Consider the following 24,808-nt stretch of genomic DNA (forward strand, 5'->3'; position numbering starts at 1 on the left):
CCAGACGATGCCCGCTACTCTGGCGCCATCTCGTAGCCATCGTCGCTGCACTACGGTTTTCTTCTCACACTTTCGCTATACCCTCCTCTGCTTTCCGCCTTATGGTTCCGCTGCACCCTCCTCTCCACTTTCCTCATCACATCTTTCATCCCCTGCTGAACTTCGCTTTCGCTTTCATCGTTCGGTCGGTTACATTGCCAATGTTCACAGCAGGAACAGGCGGCTAAGAGCTGTGCTCTAAAATACAGCTGGCCTGCAAGGGACACAATGACTCTGAATAAATTTGCCCATCTCATGCATATTAACATATGTGCACTGGGGTATCAGGATTGGCCACCCTGGTGCAGTACTTGGCCACAACCTCCTATATGAATACAATGAGGACGATGTAACGAGCTATGGAAAGAAGAATGATGGGTGTAACGTTAAGGGATAAGAAAAGAGCAGATTGGGTGAGGGAACAAACGCGAGTTAATGACATCTTAGTTGAAATCAAGAAAAAGAAATGGGCATGGGCAGGACATGTAATGAGGAGGGAAGATAACCGATGGTCATTAAGGGTTACGGACTGGATTCCAAGGCAAGGGAAGCGTAGCAGGGGACGGCAGAAAGTTAGGTGGGTGGATGGGATTAAGAAGTTTGCAGGGATAACATGGCCACAATTAGTACATGACCGGGGTAGTTGGAGAAGTATGGGAGAGGCCTTTGCCCTGCAAAGTAACCAGGCTGACGATGACGATGACTCGGGTATCAGTATCTGTGCATTTTTGTAATTCACCACTATCACAATGAGTCTGCTATTGGTGATAAACAAAAAGTTGACTGTGCTCTCAGCAACAGAGTGCCCCACTTTATCAAAACCACCATGCAATCATGTTGCCTCAGCAGCATGTAACAGACAGGCACTACTGCGTGAAAATAAATTGCCAATATAGCATTAGAACTTCTCATTCAAGCCTGAATTAATGAATAAATGCCCATTTCAGGTGCCTCGGTTAGAGGTGCATACAAGATCCACTAGAGGAATGTATTGTGAGCTACTAAACCACAGTCAGGGGCATTTGATGGCACCAGACCAAGGCACTCTGCGACATGCCATGTTAAAGGAAGCAACAACCAATTTATATATTACCCATTTGTTTTTCATCATCATCACCATCACCATCATCATCATCATCAGCCTATTTTATGCCCACTGCAGGATAAACGCCTCTCCCTGCAGTCTTCAATTACCCCTGTCCTGTGCCAACCGATTCCAAATAGCATCCGCAAATTTTCTAATTTCGTCACTCCATCTAGTCTTCTGCCGTCCTCTACTGCACTTCCCTTCTCTCGGTACCCATTCTGTTACCCTAATGGTCCAACGGTCATCTAGTCTGCCTGCGCATTACATGGCCTGCCCAGCGCCATTCTTTTCTCTTAATGTCTATTAGAATATCGTCTATGCCCGGTTGCTCTCTAATCCAAACTGCTCTCTTTCTGTCTCTTAAAGTTATGCCTAGCATTCTTCGTTCCACTGCTCTTTGCGCGGTCCTTAGCTTGTTCTCAAGCTTCTTTGTCAGTCTCCAAGTCTGCCCCATATGTCAGCACCGGTAAAATGCACTGATTGCACACCTTCCTTTTCAATGATAGTGGTAGCTTCCAGTCAGGAGCTGACAATGTCTGCCGTATGCGATCCAATCCATTTTTATTCTTCTATGAATTTCCATTTTATCATCAGACTCCCTGTGATTGATTCACTTAGGTAAGCATACTCCTTCATTGACTCTAGAGGCTGACTGGCAATCCTTAACTTTTGTTCCCTTGCCCAGCTATTCATCATTATCTTTGTAGGCTGACTGGCAATCATGAACTCTTGTTCCCTTGCCCAGCTATTCATCATTATCTGTCTTCTGCATATTAATCTTGCAACCCCACTCTTACACTCTCGCTGTTAAGGTCCTCAATCATTTTTTGTAACTCGTCTGCAGTGTTGCTGAATAGAACAATGTCATTGGCAAACCGAAGGTTGCCGAGATATTTGCCGTCAATCCTTACTCCTAAGCCTTCCCAGTTTAATTACTTGAATACTTCTTCCAAGCACTGCGTGCTTGGAAAAAGTATTCAAGCAATTCAAGCAATTCAGCCAAGGCTAGTACTTGCTTCTGCTTGTGCTTACACCAGGAAAGCTCACCATCCAGGCATAACTTGTGGTTCGGATCCTCATTGCTCGAGCATGAATGGAAAAATGAAGCAAACCCCTACAACTAGCATGCCTCAATTCGAATCATATTTCACAGCCTTTTATTTGGAGAAATGCCTTGATTACATTGAAAATGAAAATAGAATGTTGAAGTGCAATATTGCAACTAAAAATTCAAAAATGATCTTAAAAGGAAACTATGATTTTTTGACCCACATCTCCTTAAAGGGGCCCTGTAATACTATTTGACTGCAAATCATTTTGCTTGAAAGGATTCTTTGTATAGTCCTCAGTTCAATGCAAAAGAGAATTACAAAAATTAGCACATACAGCAAAGATTATTGAATCTCAAGTTCAAAAGAGAAACAGATGAAAAGAAAAGCATCTTCTTTTACATTTCACTCGCAGAGTGACACTACAGGTGGGAGAACTCAAGACCGCCCAACACCTGTACGCAGCGCAGCAAATCGGTGTTTGGAGACGCTCTCCCCTCTGTGTAGACTGATTAGCTGATGCTGTATTTTATCCACATGCTTTTTTTTTAGCATGCTGTACATTGGAGTGCATGTTGAATCTGCAACTATCAGCAACATCCCGAGTATGTTTCACATCCCCCTGACAAATGCGAGCGCTTGTAGCCCACAAAAATATTCTTGATACACGCGGAATCAAGTGGGACGACACTGAACTCTGCAAGCTACAGTCAATGCTTCTAGTTGCCTTCCCATGTAACAGTTCAATGTTTCTTGTTTCATTCGCATGTAGCGTTCAGTTGCATTGTCATAAATAATCCATCCATACCGTCACTGTAACGAAATCTATGAATTGAGATATCATTGATACCATGATGCACTTCCACTCAAGGAATCACTTATAATTTTGAACTCACGCTTTCGTTTCTGCATACAGTCACCGAGTGATTTTTCGGACTCCGAAAATTCGGACATGCTCGATTATTCGGTCTGCTTCGCGGCACCGCCATTCTCCCCATAGGCCATAATGTATAACAACTGCCGAAAGTTTGGACACCTTTCAACCTCTCGTCTGATTTTTCGGACACTCCTTGAGCCAACTCGATCGAGAGCACCATGCACCGACTCTGACCGGTGCATGGTTCGACTTGCTGAACGCCATTTTTGTTTTGAACGGAGCCTCCTTGCTGTTCCACAAAGTGGCGCTACTTCAAATCCCCGCTCATCATCATCATTTCTGCCTGGTTCGTGGCTACAGAAGTTCCAGTCTCAGCTAAGTAAGCCATGTCAAGACAATCTAGCAGCTGATTTGTTTGTTTCTTAAAAAATTATGTAGTTTTACGTGCCAAAACCACTTTCTGATTAGTATGAAGCATGCCGTAGTGGAGGACTCCGGAAATTTCGACCACCTGGGGTTCTTTAACATGCACTTAAATCTAAGCACACGGGCGTTTTCGTATTTCGCCCCCATCGAAATGCGGCTGCCATGGCCAGGATTCGATCTCGCGACCTCGTGCTTGGCAGCCCAACACCATAGCCACTGAGCAACCGCGGCGGGTTGTTTGTTTCTTCGTGCATGACGCTGAGAGAGGCGACGTTTTTCGTTTGTGTGACTGGCGTCAGCGTGACGGCGGGGTGATGTTTGCTTTGTGTGCTGTGTTGAGGTTGCGGTGATCCAATGAGGCATACGGAAACATCACGTCTAGTGTCTAATGGCGCCGACTGTGCCCGCACAGACTGCTCTGGGGAATGCTGGCAAGCGGGTGCCGGGAGGCCTAGGATTTGTCACCTTCCGATGTGCTCCCTACTGACGCTCAAGATGTTCCGCCGAGACCTGCACAGTGGTTGCATTGTGATTCTGGAAACCACCTCATTTGACAGTTTCACAGGTGCTGACACTGCTGTACTGACACGCGCAGAACTCGACGACGACGAGATCATTCGTCAGGTTTCTGCTGCACCGCCGGACAATGACTCCGAGTTGAAAGATGACGCACCATGTGCTATGCTGTCATCGCATGCGGAGCGTGTACAAGCAGTGAGTGTGCTTTCAGCCCCCTATAGTGACCGTACGACCCTCTCCGAGATTCAGGCTTATCTGATTGCGTGTAAATGGAACAGCGTGTAACAGCGCGTTCACGATTTCTTCAAGCCTACTGCCGAGCCCGAATAAGTGCGTGGAAATAAAGGATTTCCTTTTTTTTTTTCTTGATCTGCTTTTTCGGACACCTGTTTATTCGGACATTTCCGCAGTCCCCATGAGGTCTGAATAAACGGTCGGCGAATGTATAATAAGCGGTTGTTGTTGATATTTCAATTTATAGAAAGCACTGAACACAGAAATGAAAACTGCATCCTATAAGGTATGCATCCAAAGTCACTATTAAATTTTATCAGATTACGTACTGGGGCTTTACATGCCAAAACCACAATGTGGTCATGAGGCATGCCATAGTGAGGGGCTCTGGGTTAAATGTTTGTGTCCCGCCCTCATCGGAATATAGCTCCTACGGCTGGGATAGAACCTTAGTTCTCGTGCTCAGCAGCGTAACACCATAGGCACTGAGCTACCGCGATTCTCGTGAGCAATAACGTACATTGTTCAGCATAGACAAATCCTGGGGTACCTGCAAGGAAAGAAGTGTGCGTACAGCTAAGTGTACAGCACCTTTCTCTTATAGCTTCTTGTTTGGTTTCTGTAACACGCGTTACAGTCTTGTTTTGTGCACCATACAGGCTAAAAGGTTTGTGCAGTGCAGTGAACAAAAATCATGAGGACAAAAAAGAATGCACAGTACAGCACTAGCATGTGTTTGTACATTGTGGTGAGAAGGTAAATTATTGGACTCCCCTTACAAGCGGCAAAGAACACATTAGTCAAACAGGACATTCCGTCAATGAGCAACTTTATGAACATTAATATGCCTGTCAACAATTGCAGGAAGCAGGTAACCTTGCTGAGCATTCATGAGCCCCACTATTCGGTGAGACTGTGACGCTGGCACATGGGGGTGACAAGGAGGCAAGAGAGATTAAAAAAGCACTTTCTATTATTGCAGGAAGAGAAAAATGTGTCAGCCTGCCAACCATGCAGCTGAGTAAAGCGGAGATTTTTTTTGCGAAGAATGCACCCTGAAAACTCGTAATCTGTCGGACTGGCTTGCGTGAGCATCAGTGACCTCATGTGTTGCTCTTTTTTGTTTTTTTACATTTCTTTTTCAATCTGATCCTCACCATTTGTATATATGTGACCTGACATTAATAAATAAGTTGTAAGTTTGTGCACTGTTTGCTTGTCTGTGTTCTGTCTTCGCCTTTAGTACATAGCACAAGAAGAAAGTACGTACTATGCCTCAAAAGCACTGTGCTTTCATTTTTTTTTGGACCACACAAAACTGCATATAAAATTACACAAAATAACATTCGCACCAGTTCAGACCTAGTCATCACTGATTTCTACCTCAAACAAGCAAATTGTTAGCCAAAAGATGCACTTTCAAATCCCAAAATAACATTTTCACAGCTAAAACAGAAAATTCAACCTATAACATGTCCAGGTGGTTTAAAGAACTTTCTGGTTGCAAGCACAAGTTCAGTGTAACAAGGTTCAGTTGGAAATATTAAGCATCAGTAACAAGTCAACTTCTGTCTCTGTATGTGATACAAAAAAAAACAAGTAGAAGTGCAAGCATACCTGCTGATGCCTTGCTTTCATACATTGTTTTCCTCTTCTTCTTTGTGATCTTTGTGCCGCACATTTCTGAAGAGTAAAATAACAGTACAACATCTGACCTGCAATCATTTCCATGCTGCTGACCTCTATATTTTTACACAACTGAAATGACACAAGTGACATGATAATCTTAACCTTAAAAAGTACTGACAGAAAATGTTTGTCTCGCTTTTATTTATTTAATGGATAGCTGGCTGTCAGCATAGTAATTACACTGTAGGGTCTCAATTCGCTGAGAGTGCAACAAATACTTAATTACATTACCTTTTAATGCAACCAGTTCAAAACACGCACCATACAAGCGCAGCATTGGTTCAGGCATCAAAAAAAGAGACCAATCACATTATCGAAACCTCTTGCAGCCGTCTCTTGGTACGACGCCACTGATGCATACTCGCACAACATGACGTGCTTCCCAAAGCTGGGTCCATTCAGCAGTTGATGGGACAAGATGGGAGAGTGGGTTTCCCTGCATGCATTTCCAAGAGAAGCGTACTATTGGACGGACCAATTTCGCAGCTTCAATGGCACGGTCATTGTGTCGCCTCCAAACACCCCACCCGGCGGTCTGGTGCACCCTTTAGTTATTTGGAGATACCATGTGACCACCACCTCTACTTTCAGTAGTATGAATAGTCTCATTTTTCACATCGGTAGCTGTATTGTACTTAGTTCATGTTTTGAATTGGTCACATAAAAGGCGCAGTATTTACTTGAGGCTTCATACCATAATTATGGAGTTGATGACTACCTAAAAAAAAAAATGGGGGAAAAACAGCATGCAACATTTTTGTGTCTGTACTCCTTTAAATGGTAAGGTATTGGCCTTGTATAACATGTAGGGGTGTTCAAATATAGAAGTTTTCAAATCGAATTGAATACAAATATTCAAGAAAAACAACCTACAACTATCGAATCGAATACTGAATGTTCCCAATCTCTAAAAAAGTTAAGTGAAAGTTCTGTGGAGTCTGTTCAGCAACCAAAGACTTGCTTACAATTTGATACATGTAATGCCCTTTAACTGGATGTCAGGTCAACTGAGAAGCTCGTAAATGAGAAACAAAGGAAAGTATATTCATATCTGGATGCGTGATGACAATGGCAGTAATGAAGAAACAGCATGTTCCAGATGCATGTCTTAGAATATAGTGCTGCTTGGAGGAGCTAAGGACAATACCACAGCACTGTGCATTGTTTTGAAGGAATACGAATGTGGTGAGGTTGGCCAAATGATTAATTAAAAAAATTGCTTTCTCTAAATAGAGACAGTGAATTCGTAGGCTGCCTAACGCGGGATGTGCTTACTCAACGACTGGCAACTACAGTCGAACCCGGATATATTGCACCCACACATAACGAATTATTGTATATAACGAACAGCAGTAAAATCCCCTTGAAAATTTTTGCATAAACTTTTTATTCTATACATCGAATTACCTATATATCGAACTTTTTTGTGATCCCCTTCAGATTCGATATATCCAGGTACAACTATATTGTGCATAAGTGACCTCCTTCGCGTGCTTGTTCAGGAACTGGATTGTCTGCTCAAAAATCATGGCTATGCTGCACCAAAATCATTCAGACGAGTCTCCATTTGCATCAGTTTTTGTCTGCGTAGACTGCAAGAACTGTTTTTTCCCTTTGGTATTCAAATGAAACGAATATTCAACAATTTTTAATGGTGAATTCTCGAATCGAATATGACTTAAACAGCAGAGACTATTTGATTTGTATTCAATATTTCGTATATTTGCACACCCCTAATAACATGTAGCTAATGCTCCTTCAGCAATTAACCTGATATGAGGGACAATTTTCCCCTAGGCAAAAAACAAACCAAGACCATCTGCAACAGTCCCACAGAACAGTTCAAGATGACTAAAGACAGCATTCAAGGGTTGTGATGACAGAAGAAAGCACCTTTCATGTGCAGCAGAGCATTCATGCATTTAATACAGACTCTACTATGTTCTTGACAAGAAAAAGAGAATGACTACTTGTGCAAGACGAAACTCAAGTTAGTTTTCCTCTTCCATATTTACGTAGATGAAATCCATCTTTTTCCCCCTCTGCAAAATAGCCTTCACATTATATTCATGCTCACATTATAAGTGAGTGTGGATTTTATCTTCAACTCATCAACACAGCTCTATGACGCAAGGCGGGAGCTCGCACATACTTGTCTTTGTTGCATAGTCATATTCTGGCCGCACAAAAGCTCGTCTTCGTTCCTCAAGTTCCTGAGATGGAATAAGGCCTGCTGGACCCGAGGCAGAGACCCTCCTGGCCTGTGCAAATAAAGGATGGAAGTTCACTTTGTGCTACTGAAGTAATATGCCTTTAAATAGGACAAAATGTAAAAAATAAAAAAGAAGCCAGACAATGGTAACACTTTTATGAAAAAATGTAAAAATTAATCAATTGCTAGTGTAAATGTTACAAAGTAGGCGCTTTTGTCAGAAAAGATCAAAGGAAGCTAAGAAATATTTACAATAGCAATACTAGTTATTTCATAGCAATGAACATAAACTTGACCCAATAGCAACGAACCACACATGTGCGCTTGACATACATGCAGACAGACACTGAGACAACTAACAGCAATCAAAGTACTACCAACCATTGATGGAAGCAATACACAGGCTGGCAAAAAATATAAATGCTTAACCTTATTTATTTATACACTAATTAATCTGTCCTAGTCAGAAAGAATATTTCTTGTAAAGAGAGGCTAGGGAGGGGTGCAAGAATCAACTTATTTTACAATGCTGATCTCTACAACAATAAAAAGCATTTATTTGTGCACCTCTCTAGCCTTCCTCAGCTTTCCAGTGAAACTTATGCAAAGCTGACACAATTAAAAGAATACAAGATAAGATACAAGACAATAGAGACTTTTGGCGTGTCCGCTATTCCGGCAAACGGGGGTGGTTTGGGCGGACTGCCGGATGGTCGGGGGCGTAAATGTGAGTGGCTGGAGAGGTGCAGCCACCTAGTGGTGTAGAGGTCAACAAGGCAAACACAAAGCTAAAATTGCAGTAACCTGCTACATTCTTCTTCACTACTGGTGCAAATTTTCAGCAACGATGTAATTGTGAGCACAATTACACCGCTGTTGAAAATTTACACCAGCAGCTAAGAAGAACATAGTAATAGGCTCGGTGCTTATACGGTTGGGCTTTGCACCACCAGCTGGTGCCACCAATCTGGCTGCTCATGTTATGCCCCCCGCTCATTCGGCAAACCGCCCACGCTTTCCAGAATACCGGATGCACTAAAATTCTCTATCATACAACATTGCAGAGAAGCATACAATGGCACCAAAACTTAAGGACAGGATTGCAGTTATGGGCAAAATAAGCTAGAGCCATCACTGCACACATGAAGGACAATCACTGCAAACATATGCGCCCGAGTTCATAAAACTTCTCTTACATGAGCCCAAACAGCAAATGGCCCACAATGCTAAGATTGTATCAGTCACACTGATCACTATCATGAGCAGTGTGGTGGGCCCCCAAGCATTGGCCAATGAGCAAACATTCATAGGTAAGATAATTATTGTGAATATGAGCCACAGCTTGAAAACCTAGTCATACAACATCTTGTCTAGGGCATCATGGCATGGCCAAGGAATGGGTTATCTATCTAGAAAAATCAGTATCTCAATAGTTTTCACTATTCTGTGGGCGTGAGCATTGATTTGCCTGTCAAGGCAGTGAATGAGGGGTCTCATTCTTCTTGAGATTATATTATTTTTCTTATCCTGCTGACTTCATCATCTGCAACTCTAATTTCATGTCTCATGAAATGCTGTTAACACTACCTGCATTTTTAGACGGCTGATGTCTGCCGTTGCCTAAGCGATGCATACAGGCATGCACAATAGCTCTCCAAAATTGTGTTGAACTCATTCATCAATGAGCATAAATTGCCGCTACATGCAAGCAGATGACATCTCAGTGGTTAACACCTAGAGACCGTCAGCTACTGAACTCTGCAGTCTGTGTTTTCTTTAATATGATATGGTGAATAGATTACATGGTCTGGATCCCAGTGATTTGCATTGGATTTCCATTACATTTATTCAGGACAACAGATCCCCCCTACCCCTTTAAACAATTGCTAATGAACAAAACGAACATTTCACACTTTAAAAGAGCATCAGCACATTGCCACTGCCAGACCCAGCTGGTTAGTGGTAGCAGGGGGTTAATGTTGCACTGTTGCGAAGAACTCCAACATTGTCTCCACTGTAAGAGCAGCAAAACTTTGCTTTAGTCATGGAAAAGCTTTCTTAAGTGACACTGCATCAAGTGAGATTGAGCTACGTCTTCTGAAAATTTTCAAAACGGAAACTAAAGCCATGAGAGAGTAGTTTGGTGCTTCATTTCTCACTAGCAAATTCATTTAAGCATAGTAGTTTCCCTGAAAATAAAAAAAGCCTATTAAACCTATCAGGCTACCTATTTAAAAAAAAACATACCTGCCACCAATTCGGGTCCTCCTGATTGAGCACTTGTAGAATGTCACCTTGCTTGAAGGCAAGCCCAATTTCTTTGCATGGCAGGAGGGTATCTTTTGATGGTTCATATGTGTACAGTGCTTTCACAAAACACTAAAAATGAAACCAGAATTCTCGTGTTAAGAAATGTTGCTACATTTCCACGCATTTCAATAGCACACTATATGTAATATTTCCTGACATGCACAGCCAGGGCTATTGCCAGGAATCAAGTGCAAAGTGTGAAAAAAACACAGCCACTGAAAATAGGCAGCACAGCAAGAAGGGAATGAGAAAACAAAGATGTCAGAAGTTTTGACATACACATCACATGGTTTGGCTCCAATATGGACGAAAACAGGGTGTCACTTGTGCACTGGGCAATGCAATAGGAGAGAGGCTCTGCTATGGGCAGGGTAGCTTGCGAGGTAGCTCCTCATACCATCAGCGCGCAACATTTCATTTGCTTCTATCTGCAGTATAACTAAAGCCTTTTTAAAGATTCTGGTGGTAAAATACTCTCTGGTGTATAACAAAACTTCCGGTGTGTAAGCAAAATTTTCAGCAGGGCCTGGTAAGGGCCGCTTTAATGAGTGCAATCTATGCATCGCTCTGGTGGAGCTGACCATGCAGGCTGTCAGTGGAGTATGTTATAAAAACAGCCAAGTGAAACAGCAGATAAGCACCAGTGTTGATTCCCACTGAGCATTGTTGTCAATGCCATCATACAGGAACTGAAGACAGTGTCCAGCACACCCTTTTGTAGTTCAGAAAACATAATTATGTGCACACCAGCACCTATAAGTAAACGTTAGCCACAGAAAATGCAAATCTGCAAAATAACTATAATCAGCGTATATAATGTTCACAACAGATGGCAATAAAAACAGTGTTACCACATGGCATAGGGACACTGAAACTGTGCATAGTGTATGCGATAGATGGGATGCTGCCACAGCCTTCACATGCAGGTTGTGGCACAAGAATGCCACTGGTAATATTATATATATTTGAATACATTATGATGAGCCAGTGTTGTAGATGTGTGGGTCAAGGTGCTGGTTAAAGCAGTCTGAAGAATGTCACATAAAAATCTAAAGATGCTAAGTTGAAGCATTTAGTTTTTGCGTTAATTGATACTACAGTTACGTACAAGCTACATAACATGCATACCACTTGGCTTCTTATGATATAACATGCATAGGAAGCTTGCTAGTTAATGATGGTATGCATTTCAATAGTACCCCGAGATGTACAGTTTGCAGATGTTGAAGGCTTACCTGAAAAGTTGGAAGGCTGTCTTGATAAGAGGGAAGTATCTTGAATGCAACACTGCCTTGAGCCTTTTTCAGTTGCAACTGCAGCTGTTCAGGAGTGTGGACTGGTACACCATTCACTTCCAGGATTGTATCCCCAATATGCAACAGCCCTTAGGAAAAGGATAAAGTTCACAAGGCACAGAAGCACATTCACTCAAGATGTACCAGTAAATAGATACGCATGTCCTTTCAAGTGAAGTGCTCAAGGATGCAGAAATTACATGTTCTATTGCAAACATGCAATGCCAATCAAAGAAATGTGGCCATAGCGTGTTAACGTTGTTGGTTATGTTGATGAAATAATTCTGCCACACTAATGAAATAGGTGCACATTTAATCAGCTGGAAAAAACTGTAGACAATTAGAGGAGAGCTTGTTTTATCATATATATATAAACCCAGATGCTGCCTGCGATAAGCAGTGGCATCAGGTAGCAGAACACAAGCATTTAAGGAACACCTAAAGATACACAAAGTTCTCTGAAAAATGAAAGAATGGTACTCATGTGGATCATTTAACATACTTGAGGATTAATGACTAACAGACATCACTGTTTCTGTAAAATATTTTCTGAAAGAAATTTGGCTAAATAAATAAAAGCTCTTTATTAAAAATAACAAGCCGGCCCTATAGCAGATGGAAGTTTGTAGCACAAAACACCCAATCAGGCATATGAGCTTGACAAGTATGCTGATCTATAACAGACTTTCAACGCATAAACTGCAATAACTTTGCAAGCAGGCTTCTGCACATAGCTTAAATATTGTCACAAAGTTGATCTTGCACTTGAGCAAGGAACCAAATTGGGGCTCACATGCTGGGAGCAAGAAAAGAGAGGTAACAGCAGTGTTCAGGATGTGAGGAGACACCTGCTTGAAAAGTTCATTTCATCTATTCCTGAGCAATTGTAATATGAAAAGCTTGCTCTGGTTCTCACCTTGCCTGTCAATGATGCCACCAGCAAGGATGCGGGCAATGATCAAGTTGTCATTCTCCACCCGTACTGTTATGCCCTAAAAGCATTGTGAGAAAATACCTTAGTCAAGAACACATTCTGAATATCAAAGAAAGCAAGCCAGAAACTCAGCAGAAGCTCACCAAGGGCTCATCATCATTCTTTCTGATCCCCACCATTCTGATAGTGTCATTCAAGGTTTCAGGTGTCATTGCTGGCGCTTCTTTCTCAAGAGCCAGTGGCTTGGCAGGTTCATAGCTTTTCGTAGCTACAGCATCATGGGAATTGAGCAAAGCCTGTCATAAAAAAAAAATTGCAAAGAGCAGACAGATTAAAAAAGAATGGGGGTAGTTACAAAGTATTTCAGTCTATGGCAAAACTAAGTGCTTGCTAAACTATAGCAATTAGAATGGAGTAGAGTTGACTTCTCATAATTTGATCTCATAAGGACATAAAAAACGGGTTTGAATTATCCCATGCTCAGATTAAACAAGGTAGATATGTGCAATGAGAAATATGATTTTTTCACATAAGATAGCTAGTGGCCACATACAATCAGCACTAGCATTGGAAAGTGAGCACTGTACAGACAATCTGGCGTGGTCACAACCATCTGTGTACACAAACAGCTGTTCTGCCATTGCAAGCCCAGTTCAGTACCTCCATATTATGCAGAGACTGTCAACAGCATGAAACAATTCGAACGTACAAGCTCTTGCCTGTGAAAGAAGCCTACTTATAGATTCAGTGGCAATTGCACAGGTTGCAGACATAATCCCGCTTTCCAATTGGCCCCATTTCCTCCTCAGTATTGTCCTTGAAAGTTTTCACATAATCTGATCATACTGCCTTCTTTCTTTTTTTTTCCAGCTCTGTGCACAGAGAAGTTGGTGCAGGCCCGACAATTCGAATTGAAACACCTCTAGTGTTGACGGCACTAACTTATCAATTGGCAATTTTGTCTGCAGTCAGTGACAAATCTTGAAAGGGGGAGGGGGGGGGGGGGGGCTTCATCACAAAAAGTGCAATGCTTCTGCCATCTATTCCTTCATGCTTTAAGAAACAGTTCATTTACAGATGACGTGGCCACAAGAGGAGGAGCCCTGTGTTTCAGCAAGAATGAGCACACTGTGGTCACACACCCACATGCACGAACAGCCAAAGCTGATGAAGGCAGCTAACAGCAAAAACAGGTCATTTGAAGAAGAGATAAGTACGGTGATTTCACTGATTCCATGTACAAGGTACCTCCTCACCCTTTGTGTGTGGGTGTGAACCACTGCCAAGATGTACTAGGAAAGGCTGAATGAACCAAGAGATGATAAGGACAAGGCTGAGCAATACAATATGAGCATTGACTGTTTCAGTGCTAGGATAATCATCACTTGGGCTGTATCACCCAGCTTTTTTCTAGTCATCACTATGCTGTAAGTTTTACCATGCACTTTAACTGTGAACTTGACACTAGAGCACAAAATAAAGATCACTCTTAGACCTTAGTAAATTTCCTCCTGCATCAATTGGCTCAGCAGGCCTGTTGACACTTATACAGCAATAATGAGCAGAACTGCCAACATGTGGTGCTAGTACTAACAAAGGTGTTCCCCACATACGTGAAGACCATACAACACTATGGCAACTTAGAGTATGGTTGACTGAGTCTAAATAAAAAAGGCCCGGCTATCAGCTTGTGCTAGCACCAGAAGTGAAAAGTTTGAAATACCAATAAAGCAATAATTTGTTATAAAATACAAAAGGTCATACTGAGAAGTGAGGACCACTAAGGATGTTGGCAAGTTCTTGGGCATCACGATTATTGACCCGTCGGCAAGCCTGGCACACATCCCGCAGAAGTTCTACATTGTTTGTAGAGACAGGCTTGAAAGTTGTAGTTTTCTCTTCGAGATGATCCTGAACCTATTAGCCAAAAATAAAACAGTGAGATCACTGGTATCATATGTCAATTACAGCAGAAACATTAATGATATTATCTAAGCACTTGTAACTTTTTGGATTCGAACATTACTCTGGATAAATACCCCCATTCTGGCCCTTTCAATTAAAATGATGCTAGTCAATCAGCCTTGTAATTGAATATTACACTAGAGGTTGCAAGTAAGTACAAAGCTTTTTCTTATTATTATTATTGCTTAACCCTTCTGCTACTGAGGGCGAGCCAGGCTAGTAATTCAAGTACGTACTGCTCCTACCGAGGACAAGCTGGGCTCATCCATACTAATATCTGCTAACACAAGTTCATTTTCACATCGCACATAAGTTAGTTCGGGCACAAGTTATATGGGCGTTCATCAAAGTGATAGTACTGCTCAATTTTAGTGGAAAGAACACGCCTTTTCAGCTAGCCTTAGAGATTTGAAGCTCTGCAGTAAATTTTGTAAGGTCTGTGCTTGAACACACTCTGAGGCTGTTGGTTTTCTTTCAATATTATTTATTTAGAGCCTCGTTCTGAAAGAAATATATTCAATAGCATGTTTTGGCTCTTTCTTTGTGTATACATTTCTTCGATCCAATAAAAACAATTGGTATATCTGGATCGTTATTGCAGAATGTGCTTGGTAGCGAAAGGGTTAATACTAGATATGTGTCTGCAGTCAGCATTGCTCATTTTAGTCAAACAAATCAGTGATTCAACATATGGCAAGCATTGTAATGTAAAATTGTACCTCGCCATAGCATCTGTGTTTGGGGCGGATTTCGGTGATACAGCTGAAGCTATGAGCAATAATTAATAAAAACTGTTTACGTAATTGATAAAGTATATTGAAATTATTTGGACATGCTAATGAAGACAGTATGATGGGGCTGACGAAAATGTGCTATCTGCTCATTCTTGAAGAATTTTCATATGATTAACCACTCTAACAGTCTACATTTAAGTCTAAAGCAACAGCGAGCTTTGTAGTTACAAAGGGAAACTGCTATCTACAAGGTGAAACAGAAGGGCTGTTATAGCCTCTTTGCTTTACATATTATTTACTACCGCACTGCACACAGACTGAAAACATGCAGAAGTAGCTATATAATATGTGTTTATGCAATAGAGCTTTGTATTATGATATCATTTAAACAATGAACATGAAGAAGAACCATGCACACCTGAACTAAGCAGTTCATAACAGGTGATTCCATGAGACCCTTAAGAAAGATGAGGTCAGTGTCCCGAGCACCCACACGCCCATTGAGGTCCTCAATGTTCTCTCTGACATGCTGAAATGCAGCTGAAAAAGAAAGAAGATTGCGTTTGCAAACACAAACAGAAATATTCCCAAAATTCCAGGAAAGGTTAGCGCAAACTGTTAATGCATGCTGCAAAATAAGTTGAATTCTACAAGTAAGAATCCTTCTGGTATTTCATATTTTGATGCTAGAGTCTATGAATGACATTTGAAACTAGAGTAAGATTTCCTAAATAGGTCTAATGACACGGCAGTATTGACTTGCCATCCTTTTGAATTAAAAGAAGGTCCAAGGCCTACAACCACAGAAAAAATATTGGCAAGATTCAGAGTACCCTTAATAGTTCGCTGTAATATTTTACTACGAACCAACTTCGGACCTGGTACCCAGAAGGCGGAAACTTTGCTCAGGACGCGGATACGTTATATGGCTAGGGTGGCCTAATATGGCGTCCCCTATGCAAAGGGAAGTCACGTGGGAGCAAACACCTTGACTGCATGATCGTGACGTTTTAACTGCTATGGTAATGCTGCACGGCCCAACACTTAAGGGCACTAAAGAGGAATATTAAACTCTGCTTTTACCATGAGAGGAAGCCTGGGAAGGAAGAAAAGAGTCGAAAGCAAAAGAGACCACGAAGTTACCGCACTTAGCTCGCCATGACGTAATGTATTTTGACAGCGTCTACTCGCGTCTGGTAGGTAAAGACGAACTTTTTGAAGGAAGCTAGAATGCCACCCGAGCAAGTTTCGAGAACTTTTCCTACGCCAACACGACCCAGGTATGAGGAAGTACTTCGAAATCCGTGATGTCATACTAAACGTATTGGGGCTGAGGTTTAGGCGCGAAATTCAAGAAATAGAAGTATGGTCTATACATTCTCTCCAGTAATAACAAACTTTTCCCCCAATTGAAACAAAAATATTTTAGCCGTCTAAAATGATTTAGGGTTGCTCTTTAGTGTTCATTTAATTATTTACTTCACTCTGGGCGCGGCCATGCTAGCGCGACTGCTCAGGAACTTGTTACACAACGACCTTTCCGTTTGTGGTAGCTGATAGCGCCTCGTGATCCTCTACACGCAAAGCTTGCGTGTTCGCTAAAGTATTACCACAGCCATTACTATGCATTCACTTAGAGCCCGTGGTTATCTCGCGAAAGCGCTGATGCTATCACTGACACATGAGAGAACAACGGCTGATTGTTGGTGCGTCAAATGGCGCAAACAGTGCATCTATGAAATTCATCAGCTTGTTAACTTAGTAATGTGCAAACTTAGGGCAAGAAAAAAAGAGCCGGTTGCGCGTACACTAACTCAGCAGCCGCGCTATCAGCCCCGAGAACGAACTACAGGGGCGCTGCGAGCGCCGCTCGCGTGACGTCAGGGCACGGACTCTCGCCTGTCGTCTGCTGCAGTCCGGGAGTTGTCCGGGTGCCTTCTACAGTGTTTTCGTTTGTTTGTTCTCGTTCCCTCTGTTTGGATGCTTATGGCGGTCATCTAACGTATATTGTTGCGACGTCTTCGTTCGCGAAAATTTATTCAAGGAGTTTATTTCTTATACGACAATACAATTCTCAAAGGCAACGCTACAGTGCCAACCGAAGGAGCGCACACCAGCCCATTGCGGGTTTTTCGTGCGCGGATCGACAACCGCAAAAACATAGCATATAAGAATCCAGTTATGATACCATACCTGCCGCGGTGCAACAAGTATGTCACAAACGCTCGCTATATATGACTTTTACAATAGTTACCTTGATTTTAATCCGCTAGAACAGGTTTGCTCACGACGAGTAGTTCACGGTATATATAGTGAATTTTTGCATTTTTTCACAGAAACGCACGGCAGTAACACGAGGACTTAAGACTGCAGTTTAGATTCTACCAGCACCACTTGCTTCTTTAACTGATTCTCAAAATTAGGCGATTCCTCACGTGTTTATTTTAGGTGGCGGTAATTTGAAGTAAAGTTAATTGAGGCTTACAGCTGTTTGCAAAACACGATAAGGAATATACCAATATATATTCCGTTTTCCGTGCTACACGTTCAACTCACTTGAACAATTTACTGGTGTTTGTTTCTTGAAGAATATGTATGACGAATCTGTTTGGCGAACTGACACAGGCTGATCGGCCCAAACTTTTTAGTGAAATATGCCTTTTAGACCGTATGGCTGCAGCCTGAAAGAAGCCGAAGCGTCATTCGTTAACAGTATGGGACATATTGAATATATCATAATTCCCCGGTGGAGGGTCAAAAATGAAGTGAAATATGTAAGGCTTGTGGTGTCTTCCTAATGAAGGTTCGCGAGGTTCTCTTTTACGTACTGACGAAGCGAATAGTTCTCCCTTTGTATATTTAAACAACGCTGGATCGAGACATGGTGAGGCAGAAGGTGCTTGAATTTTCCTTTTCTAGGCACCCTAAGCAGCGCTGTAGTTTACTTTAGGCATTGCAATTGGCGCTGTAAAAAACTGCTTCATGGTTTCAATTCGAAGTTGTAGTGAACTGATGGGTTTCGCGAACAATGCGTGCCTCGCCATACCGACAGTCGGTTGCTACCGTTGCGTGAGGGGTGTGCCATCGATGAAGGCTACTGAGGGCCACCATGAAACATTCCATCGCTTGCAACTGATTGGCTCTCGATTTTAACCACGAAACTTTTCTTTCAGGTAATTGCTACTATGGTATTTGTGAATTGACGATGTAAATACTCTACATGACGTGCCGTCATGTTAGCAGCCATGAGAAATTTGTTTTATGGGGACCTGTTTCAGAGAGCGATGAAAGTAGCAGCAAGCTTTTCATACGAAATGCAGCCTAACCCTTTCTTTTACGCATTAATAAAGTGACCATATTTGACTAAAGCAACTCACCAGAATAATAAGAATCGTGATGACAGCTTCGCTGGGCAGTGTCTTTCTAACGCGGATAACATGTTGACACCAGATACCAAGATTTTTCTTTCGTGAAAAATGCAATGTCTCTCATAGCTAAGTACTAAGGGAATGTTAAGTGTGCGACTTGCAGTGGACATAATAGATGATGATGATGATGAAGTGTTTAGCAAAGCATCATACACAACTTCGCGTGTTGAATTTGCAGACATTCTTCTAACGCAAATTTTATGGACAGACACGGCGCTTATATGCATTGCAAAACCAGTAGACACCTTCAACGCTACGTAGCTTGCGATATCCAAGCCCGCAAATTTTCTTGGAGGAGGAACTGTGGTTCAGGCATGGCAGCAGATATCCTTCAATAAGTACGGCTCGAGATACCCATACCCCAAGCATACTAGAAGCGAACGAGCGCGCGCGGCAGCGGAGCGAGCCGAAGCGAGCGGCGTTCTGGCCGTGACGTCACTCGCGAGAGTGCGCCACTCGAAGTTCTCGCCGCTAATATAGGCTCAACTTCCGCTGAACAAGACTGACATAGACTGAGACATCTGTCAAGTGCTGCAGAATGCACATAGTACATTTAAGCTTAGGCAACTTGCCGCTATTAAATTCTGAACATTTCTATTACAAATAAATATGCTGGCAGAGACGCTGTCAATGCTGTTTTCGTTCAGCGGTCGATACGGCCCACCCGGGGCACCAATGGAACGACTGAGTTCACTGGCGTCATCGGCACGAAAGACCGTCGCAAAGCAACAAGCTTTGGCCGTCGGTCGAGTCGGCATCTTTCTCAGCCCAGTATGACAGCATGGGCTTTCACAGACATTTGCCATTTGCCGTCGAATTCGGCCGACTGCTGGCGTTGGTTTCGTGTGGTACGTGTTGTTGCGACCTAGCCGGGAGTGTGTCCCAACTCGGTAGCGAAGAATTTTGCGACAACGGACGCCGCTGGCAACGCCTAGTAGTGCGAAATAGGCAGCGCTCGCTTCCCTGACGTTTCCTTATTGTTGTTATTTGCAGTTCCTGCTACACTGAGAGAATGCGGGACCCGAGAACTTCGAAGTCTGTACCCATACTACGTTTCACGCCCTCCACGGTCGATAGCTCCGCTCCTGGGGTTGCTGTGGCTGCCACACAAGATCACAGACAGCGTGCGCGTAGCACTCCCGTTATTCTTTAACGTGACGTCATCATAACTAGCCTTACTGCTACTAAACGTCAACAAATTTTACTCTCTGCCATGATGCCAACACTGTCAGGTCTGGCATATTCGAAGACCTGAATTTATTATCAAATTTCACCCAACTTCCACACTTACTGATCGTGATATTTTTTGCGTCTGCAAAACGACTGATAGAGTTTCTACAACATCGCGAAATATGTGTCAGTAATGCTTCAAGGGCAAAGAGAAACACTTTAGAAATTGACATAACATTATTTCTACTGTTTGGTCCAGCAATTTTGCATTGATATTTCGATGCATACACAATCTAGCATATACATGTAGCTGAGTAAGTGTCCATGAGCAAGATATCCAAGGTTATCAAGCAGGACTTACCCACTCTTCTTCAAGAATTCTCTAAAATAGCTACTGTTTTCAGCTCCCATTTTATTTTGCGCCTAATGAAACCTACCCGAAGTGCACTGATTGCACGTCATGGAACTCCAGTGTTTGCCATCCAGTGTTACCACAACACACGAACAAAGCTATATAAAGAACATGATAACAGCAGCCTTTCTTTTTCCTTCGAAATTTCGAAACAAAAGAAAGCTACAGTCACCAGACCCCCTTTATATCCAGAATCAAATGCAATATTTTCCAACATGCAACATAATGACAACTGCAGACACTGAGTCATTTATTTTTTTCTCTCCTAGCAATACAAAGGTCTCGTCCACAAAACAAAAGAATTGCAGGCAGCTTCCACCTGCAACAATGAACCTTGGATCACGTTGTTATATCAAAGACAATAAGAGTTCAGCCATGCATATCTTGCCTTAAATTAAGAAGGAATGTGTTCACCAAGGTAACACTGGCATTCCATATGCTTTGTAAGGAGAAAAAAAAATATAGTTCACAGCAAAGCTTACATACAAGATTGCAGAACGCATGTTTATTGAGTGGCCACCAACACATAACCCCGGCACGAGCAACATGTAAACAATTTTCTACATGTTGCTAGTGGGTGATCAACCAAATTAGAAGTCTGAAGATAAGAAACGAAGTGCTGTAGCGACTAAATCCTGCCTAACCGACCAACAAGACCGCTAATTCGGTGCAGAGAGCCATCTTCACACAGTTTGTCACGTTCTTCTTCTTCTATAATTATTATTATTATTATTATTATTATTATTATTATTATTATTATTATTATTATTATTTAACCTTATAAGATAAAATACTGAAGGAATCCCAGTCAGCTCTTGTTAGATAAAATACACCAAAGAAATAACATATATTGAAGTAAGAGAATGCGCGAAAGGAAACCAAATCACAAGAAGTTGGCATTCAATACTAACACTGTAAGCAAGCAGAAAAACAAGAAGATATTTTGAAGATCACGAAAAGAAAATTGATATTTGAAACATACAATAAAACGGGCGAGACTAAGTTTATAAAGATATTTTTCATGCCTTATCACAGGTGAAGAGAAAGAAAGGGAGGGCGGCGGGGGGTTCATGAACCAGCCTGTCCCACACCTAAGAATATCGGCTATATTACAAATTAATACATAAGACACCTTTAGCATGCCCGCCAAGCTGCTTGAAGTCAAAACACGGAGAAGCGACTTAACGTTCCGCATACACGAGGTCTCCGAATTCACCTCTCATCGTTCATGTGCATTTGATCGGTTTGAAAAAGCCCCGTTTGCAGCTGCAACGGTTCCGACCGAGGATTGCCTGGATTCGATATAGGTAGAAAAATACGAACAATTATCTCACATCACACGTTCCGACCATGACGCGGCAATAACTGACGTGAGTTGACTGCCTCAGCGCTAATCATCGCAAGCGACTGCGATATTGCAACGGCATACTTTCTAGCGTCGCTGAAGGGAAGTGCGCGTCTGTCGCGTTGATTTTGGGGTCACCACCTCATTTCACAGCCGCTGCCGTTCTGCCAGCGCCCTTATGATACGGCACATATGCCAGTTCCTTCGCTGAATTCGACCCGACTTGTTTCAGGCGAAGCGATTCACGCCCGAGTCCACGCGCGAGCCCACCTGTTGGAGCACGCGCCCCTACCTGCGGACACTAACGGCGCCGCGTTCAGCAACAATAACACGCTGCTTGACCCGACATAAAAGTTTTTTTTTCCTTTCCTCCTCATCATAGCATTCGTTGAAAACAAAAACCTCAACCCTCACCAAGAACTGAAACAATTTCCTCAACTGAAATACCACTGGCAATGAAATTCCGAAAGAAGCCTGCCGCGTCACATAGCAAAGCCCCGCCCCGGGGTACAACTTGATCCCGTCTGCGTACGTTTGCCAGTGGCAGCGGCACACTGGACGCGCGGATCGGACCAGAGGACTCACCCATTTTGAGGCTGCTAGATCAGGCTGCGCCAGGAAACGATCAGCCGAAGATATCGCGAGTCGGACGTCAAAAACAATTGCACAGACTACAGGTACAAAAACTGAACCGTGCAGCTCGCGTAAAACGCGCGCCGCGAGCCAACGCCAGAGATGCGTACCCCGTCGCGTTTCCGTCCGACGCGCAGCAACGTCACGTCCGGTATGTCGAACACGGCAGAAGCGGAGTCGCAAAACCTGTCTTGGGCGCGCTCAGGTGAAGCATCTCTGGGGTAAGCCAACAAAGTGCGCTGGCCGAATGGAGTCCGGCAAATGCTCTTTTGCGGTTTGTTTGCGGCGCGCGCCTCACTCGACGGGGAAGACGGAACAAAGACGACACGCTCCTTTTTTTTTACGGCGAGACGTGGAAGACCGGAAAAGAAGAAAATATGGGGGGTGAAAGGAAGGTGGAGGGAAGTGAATAATGGAATGTATGAAAACGAAAGTGCTCTACAGCTATTATATCGCAGGAGCACCTGTACGGGGGGAACGATTGGGGTCTTTCGGGCAACTAAGACCGTTTTATGCTGCTCCGTAGGTTCGTCGCCCCCCGTGCTACGCCGTCGCGCGTCGCTCCTGTTTTCTCGCTCAGCATATTTTCGTAGTTTATCGGTGTCATATGACTGTCGCATCACTGTCGTTTCGAAAGTGAATGAACACTGCATAAATGCGTATTACAGAAGGTTCGCACATTAACAAACAATTCACTGCCACTGCTTCGAGCGCGAATTGCACTTCGCAGTATCGGCGAACATGGGCGCAGGCTGTCGCAGCAGTTCAGCACGTAACAGATGAATGTTCGGACGGCAGCGCAACCATCTCATCGCTGTCAGTTACCATCTCATCAAAATGAATTAGGGTGAATAAACTTACCGGGGCGGGCAGGAAGCCGCGTGCTTTAGTAAGCCCATATCGGAGGGCTGTGCATGAGCACATACGCGCGCGCGCGCGTAGCCATTTATACATGAATAGAAATTACCTACGTAGGAGCCATTCAGAATTTTAGGCACATTAATTGCTTCCTACAGCGTAAGGTAGACATCTACAACTTTCTGCTCTTCGTCGTGTAACATAGCGTCGTCTTCTAATTCTTTGGAGTTCACTGTTTTCAGTAAAAACCTTAAAATAAAAGGGAAAAAAGCTAAAAAAAATTGTGCTCTGAATTTGTCGCTTAAATTTAGACGTGTGCGACAGTGGCGTATATAGCCATGGGATGGAACACCGAGCAATTTTTGGGGTCGAATACGAATCGAATTGTGGCAGAATCGAATCGAATCTAGCTTTCGAACAATGAACTGCCTTTTTCACTATTATTATAAAACAGTATTCACATCCTGGGTAGTATTCACAAGTTTGGCAAGGTTCAACAGTGTGAGGCACTGTTTTTCTTTCTTAAATCGCTAATGGAACATTGAAAATAGGAAGTTTGTTCGCCTACTCAGAACTTTGGAATATACATGGCTGTTCACTATCTGAAGAAACGGAAGGAAGCTTTGTGGGCCAGTTAGCATTTGTGTATACCGTCTATTCTGAACCGGAAATGCGCATCGTCTGCGATGACAGGGCGACAAAAACAGACTTTCTTTTTTCTCTCTATTTCTAATTGTTGCAGTCGACTAGAACTAGCCGGAATAGGACATCCGCGTTAAGAGCGGAGAAAGGTTGACTTAATTCTCGCTAACTCCATATTTCCGGAGGAAACCGTTCGATTACTGCGCATTGTAACCACAAGCCATCTTTATGAAGCGAAGGGGTGACGAGGGGGTGACTTTAATGAGAACTGTAGAGTGTTTAGTCCAGCCATACGACCACCATGCTGTTCGTGATTATAAGAATAAAAGAGAGGGAAAAAAATAATGTTATACAAAGAAAATACGAGAAAAAAAAGCACTTCCTACACACACGAGTACGGGAGCTCGAGAAACATTACATAACTGCTTAGTGGGAAGCTGTAGCGCGGTCCCACCCTATCCATTTACTTAAGAAATTTCTTCAATAATAAATTCCTTTTAGACGCCTGGCGTTTCATCCGCACCTCCAACAAAATAACGCCAGTTTTTGTTTCGGAATAGGCGATAGCACAGCGATAATGTTCGGCATAACGATGCCCTATCGTTTCCGTGGTTCTGACGGCACCGCGGAAATACGCAATCGACGCAGCTCGCGTTTCATTTTTCCTTTTTAAATGTGTTCTCGTCTTTTGGGAAGTACACTTGATATTTTATTCCACGATAAATTTGCGATGTACCATGCAGGAAAGTTGTGGTACGACTACTACATACAGATTTATCGGCCTTTACCAGTAACCTATTGTATTTGATTCTCTACACGCGAAAACGAGCGAACGGAGAACACATCAGCGTGTGCCGCGTGCTCCGCGTGCTCGGCCATGTCCGTTCTGTCCCACCACCGAAACTTGGTCTTGTGGGCTCTTCAGAGTCACCGTTTCCGTGGAAGCTCCC

At 42.9% G+C, this 24,808-nt stretch overlaps 1 protein-coding gene across 3 annotated transcripts in view; it reads right to left on the bottom strand.

Annotated features, from left to right (window-relative positions):
• Positions 1-24,808, bottom strand: part of vari (MAGUK p55 subfamily member vari) — a 108,001-nt gene that overhangs the window by 21,393 nt on the left and 61,800 nt on the right. For 2 of the 3 annotated variants that reach the window (XM_050193283.3, XM_050193281.3), the window contains exons 2-9: positions 15,789-15,910; positions 14,436-14,588; positions 12,815-12,967; positions 12,654-12,729; positions 11,678-11,826; positions 10,380-10,511; positions 8,073-8,181; positions 5,849-5,914 (exon numbers count right to left, since the gene is read on the bottom strand). In XM_050193283.3, the coding sequence (XP_050049240.1) occupies positions 5,849-5,914; positions 8,073-8,181; positions 10,380-10,511; positions 11,678-11,826; positions 12,654-12,729; positions 12,815-12,967; positions 14,436-14,588; positions 15,789-15,910 (960 nt within the window). Of the gene's footprint in view, positions 1-5,848; positions 5,915-8,072; positions 8,182-10,379; positions 10,512-11,677; positions 11,827-12,653; positions 12,730-12,814; positions 12,968-14,435; positions 14,589-15,788; positions 15,911-22,310; positions 22,479-24,808 lie in introns of those variants that run through there. The other variant, XM_050193284.3, reaches the window with a different exon arrangement.

This window comes from Dermacentor andersoni, chromosome 1 (genome assembly GCF_023375885.2).
Source record: "Dermacentor andersoni chromosome 1, qqDerAnde1_hic_scaffold, whole genome shotgun sequence".
Classification (NCBI taxonomy): Eukaryota; Metazoa; Arthropoda; class Arachnida; order Ixodida; family Ixodidae; genus Dermacentor; species Dermacentor andersoni.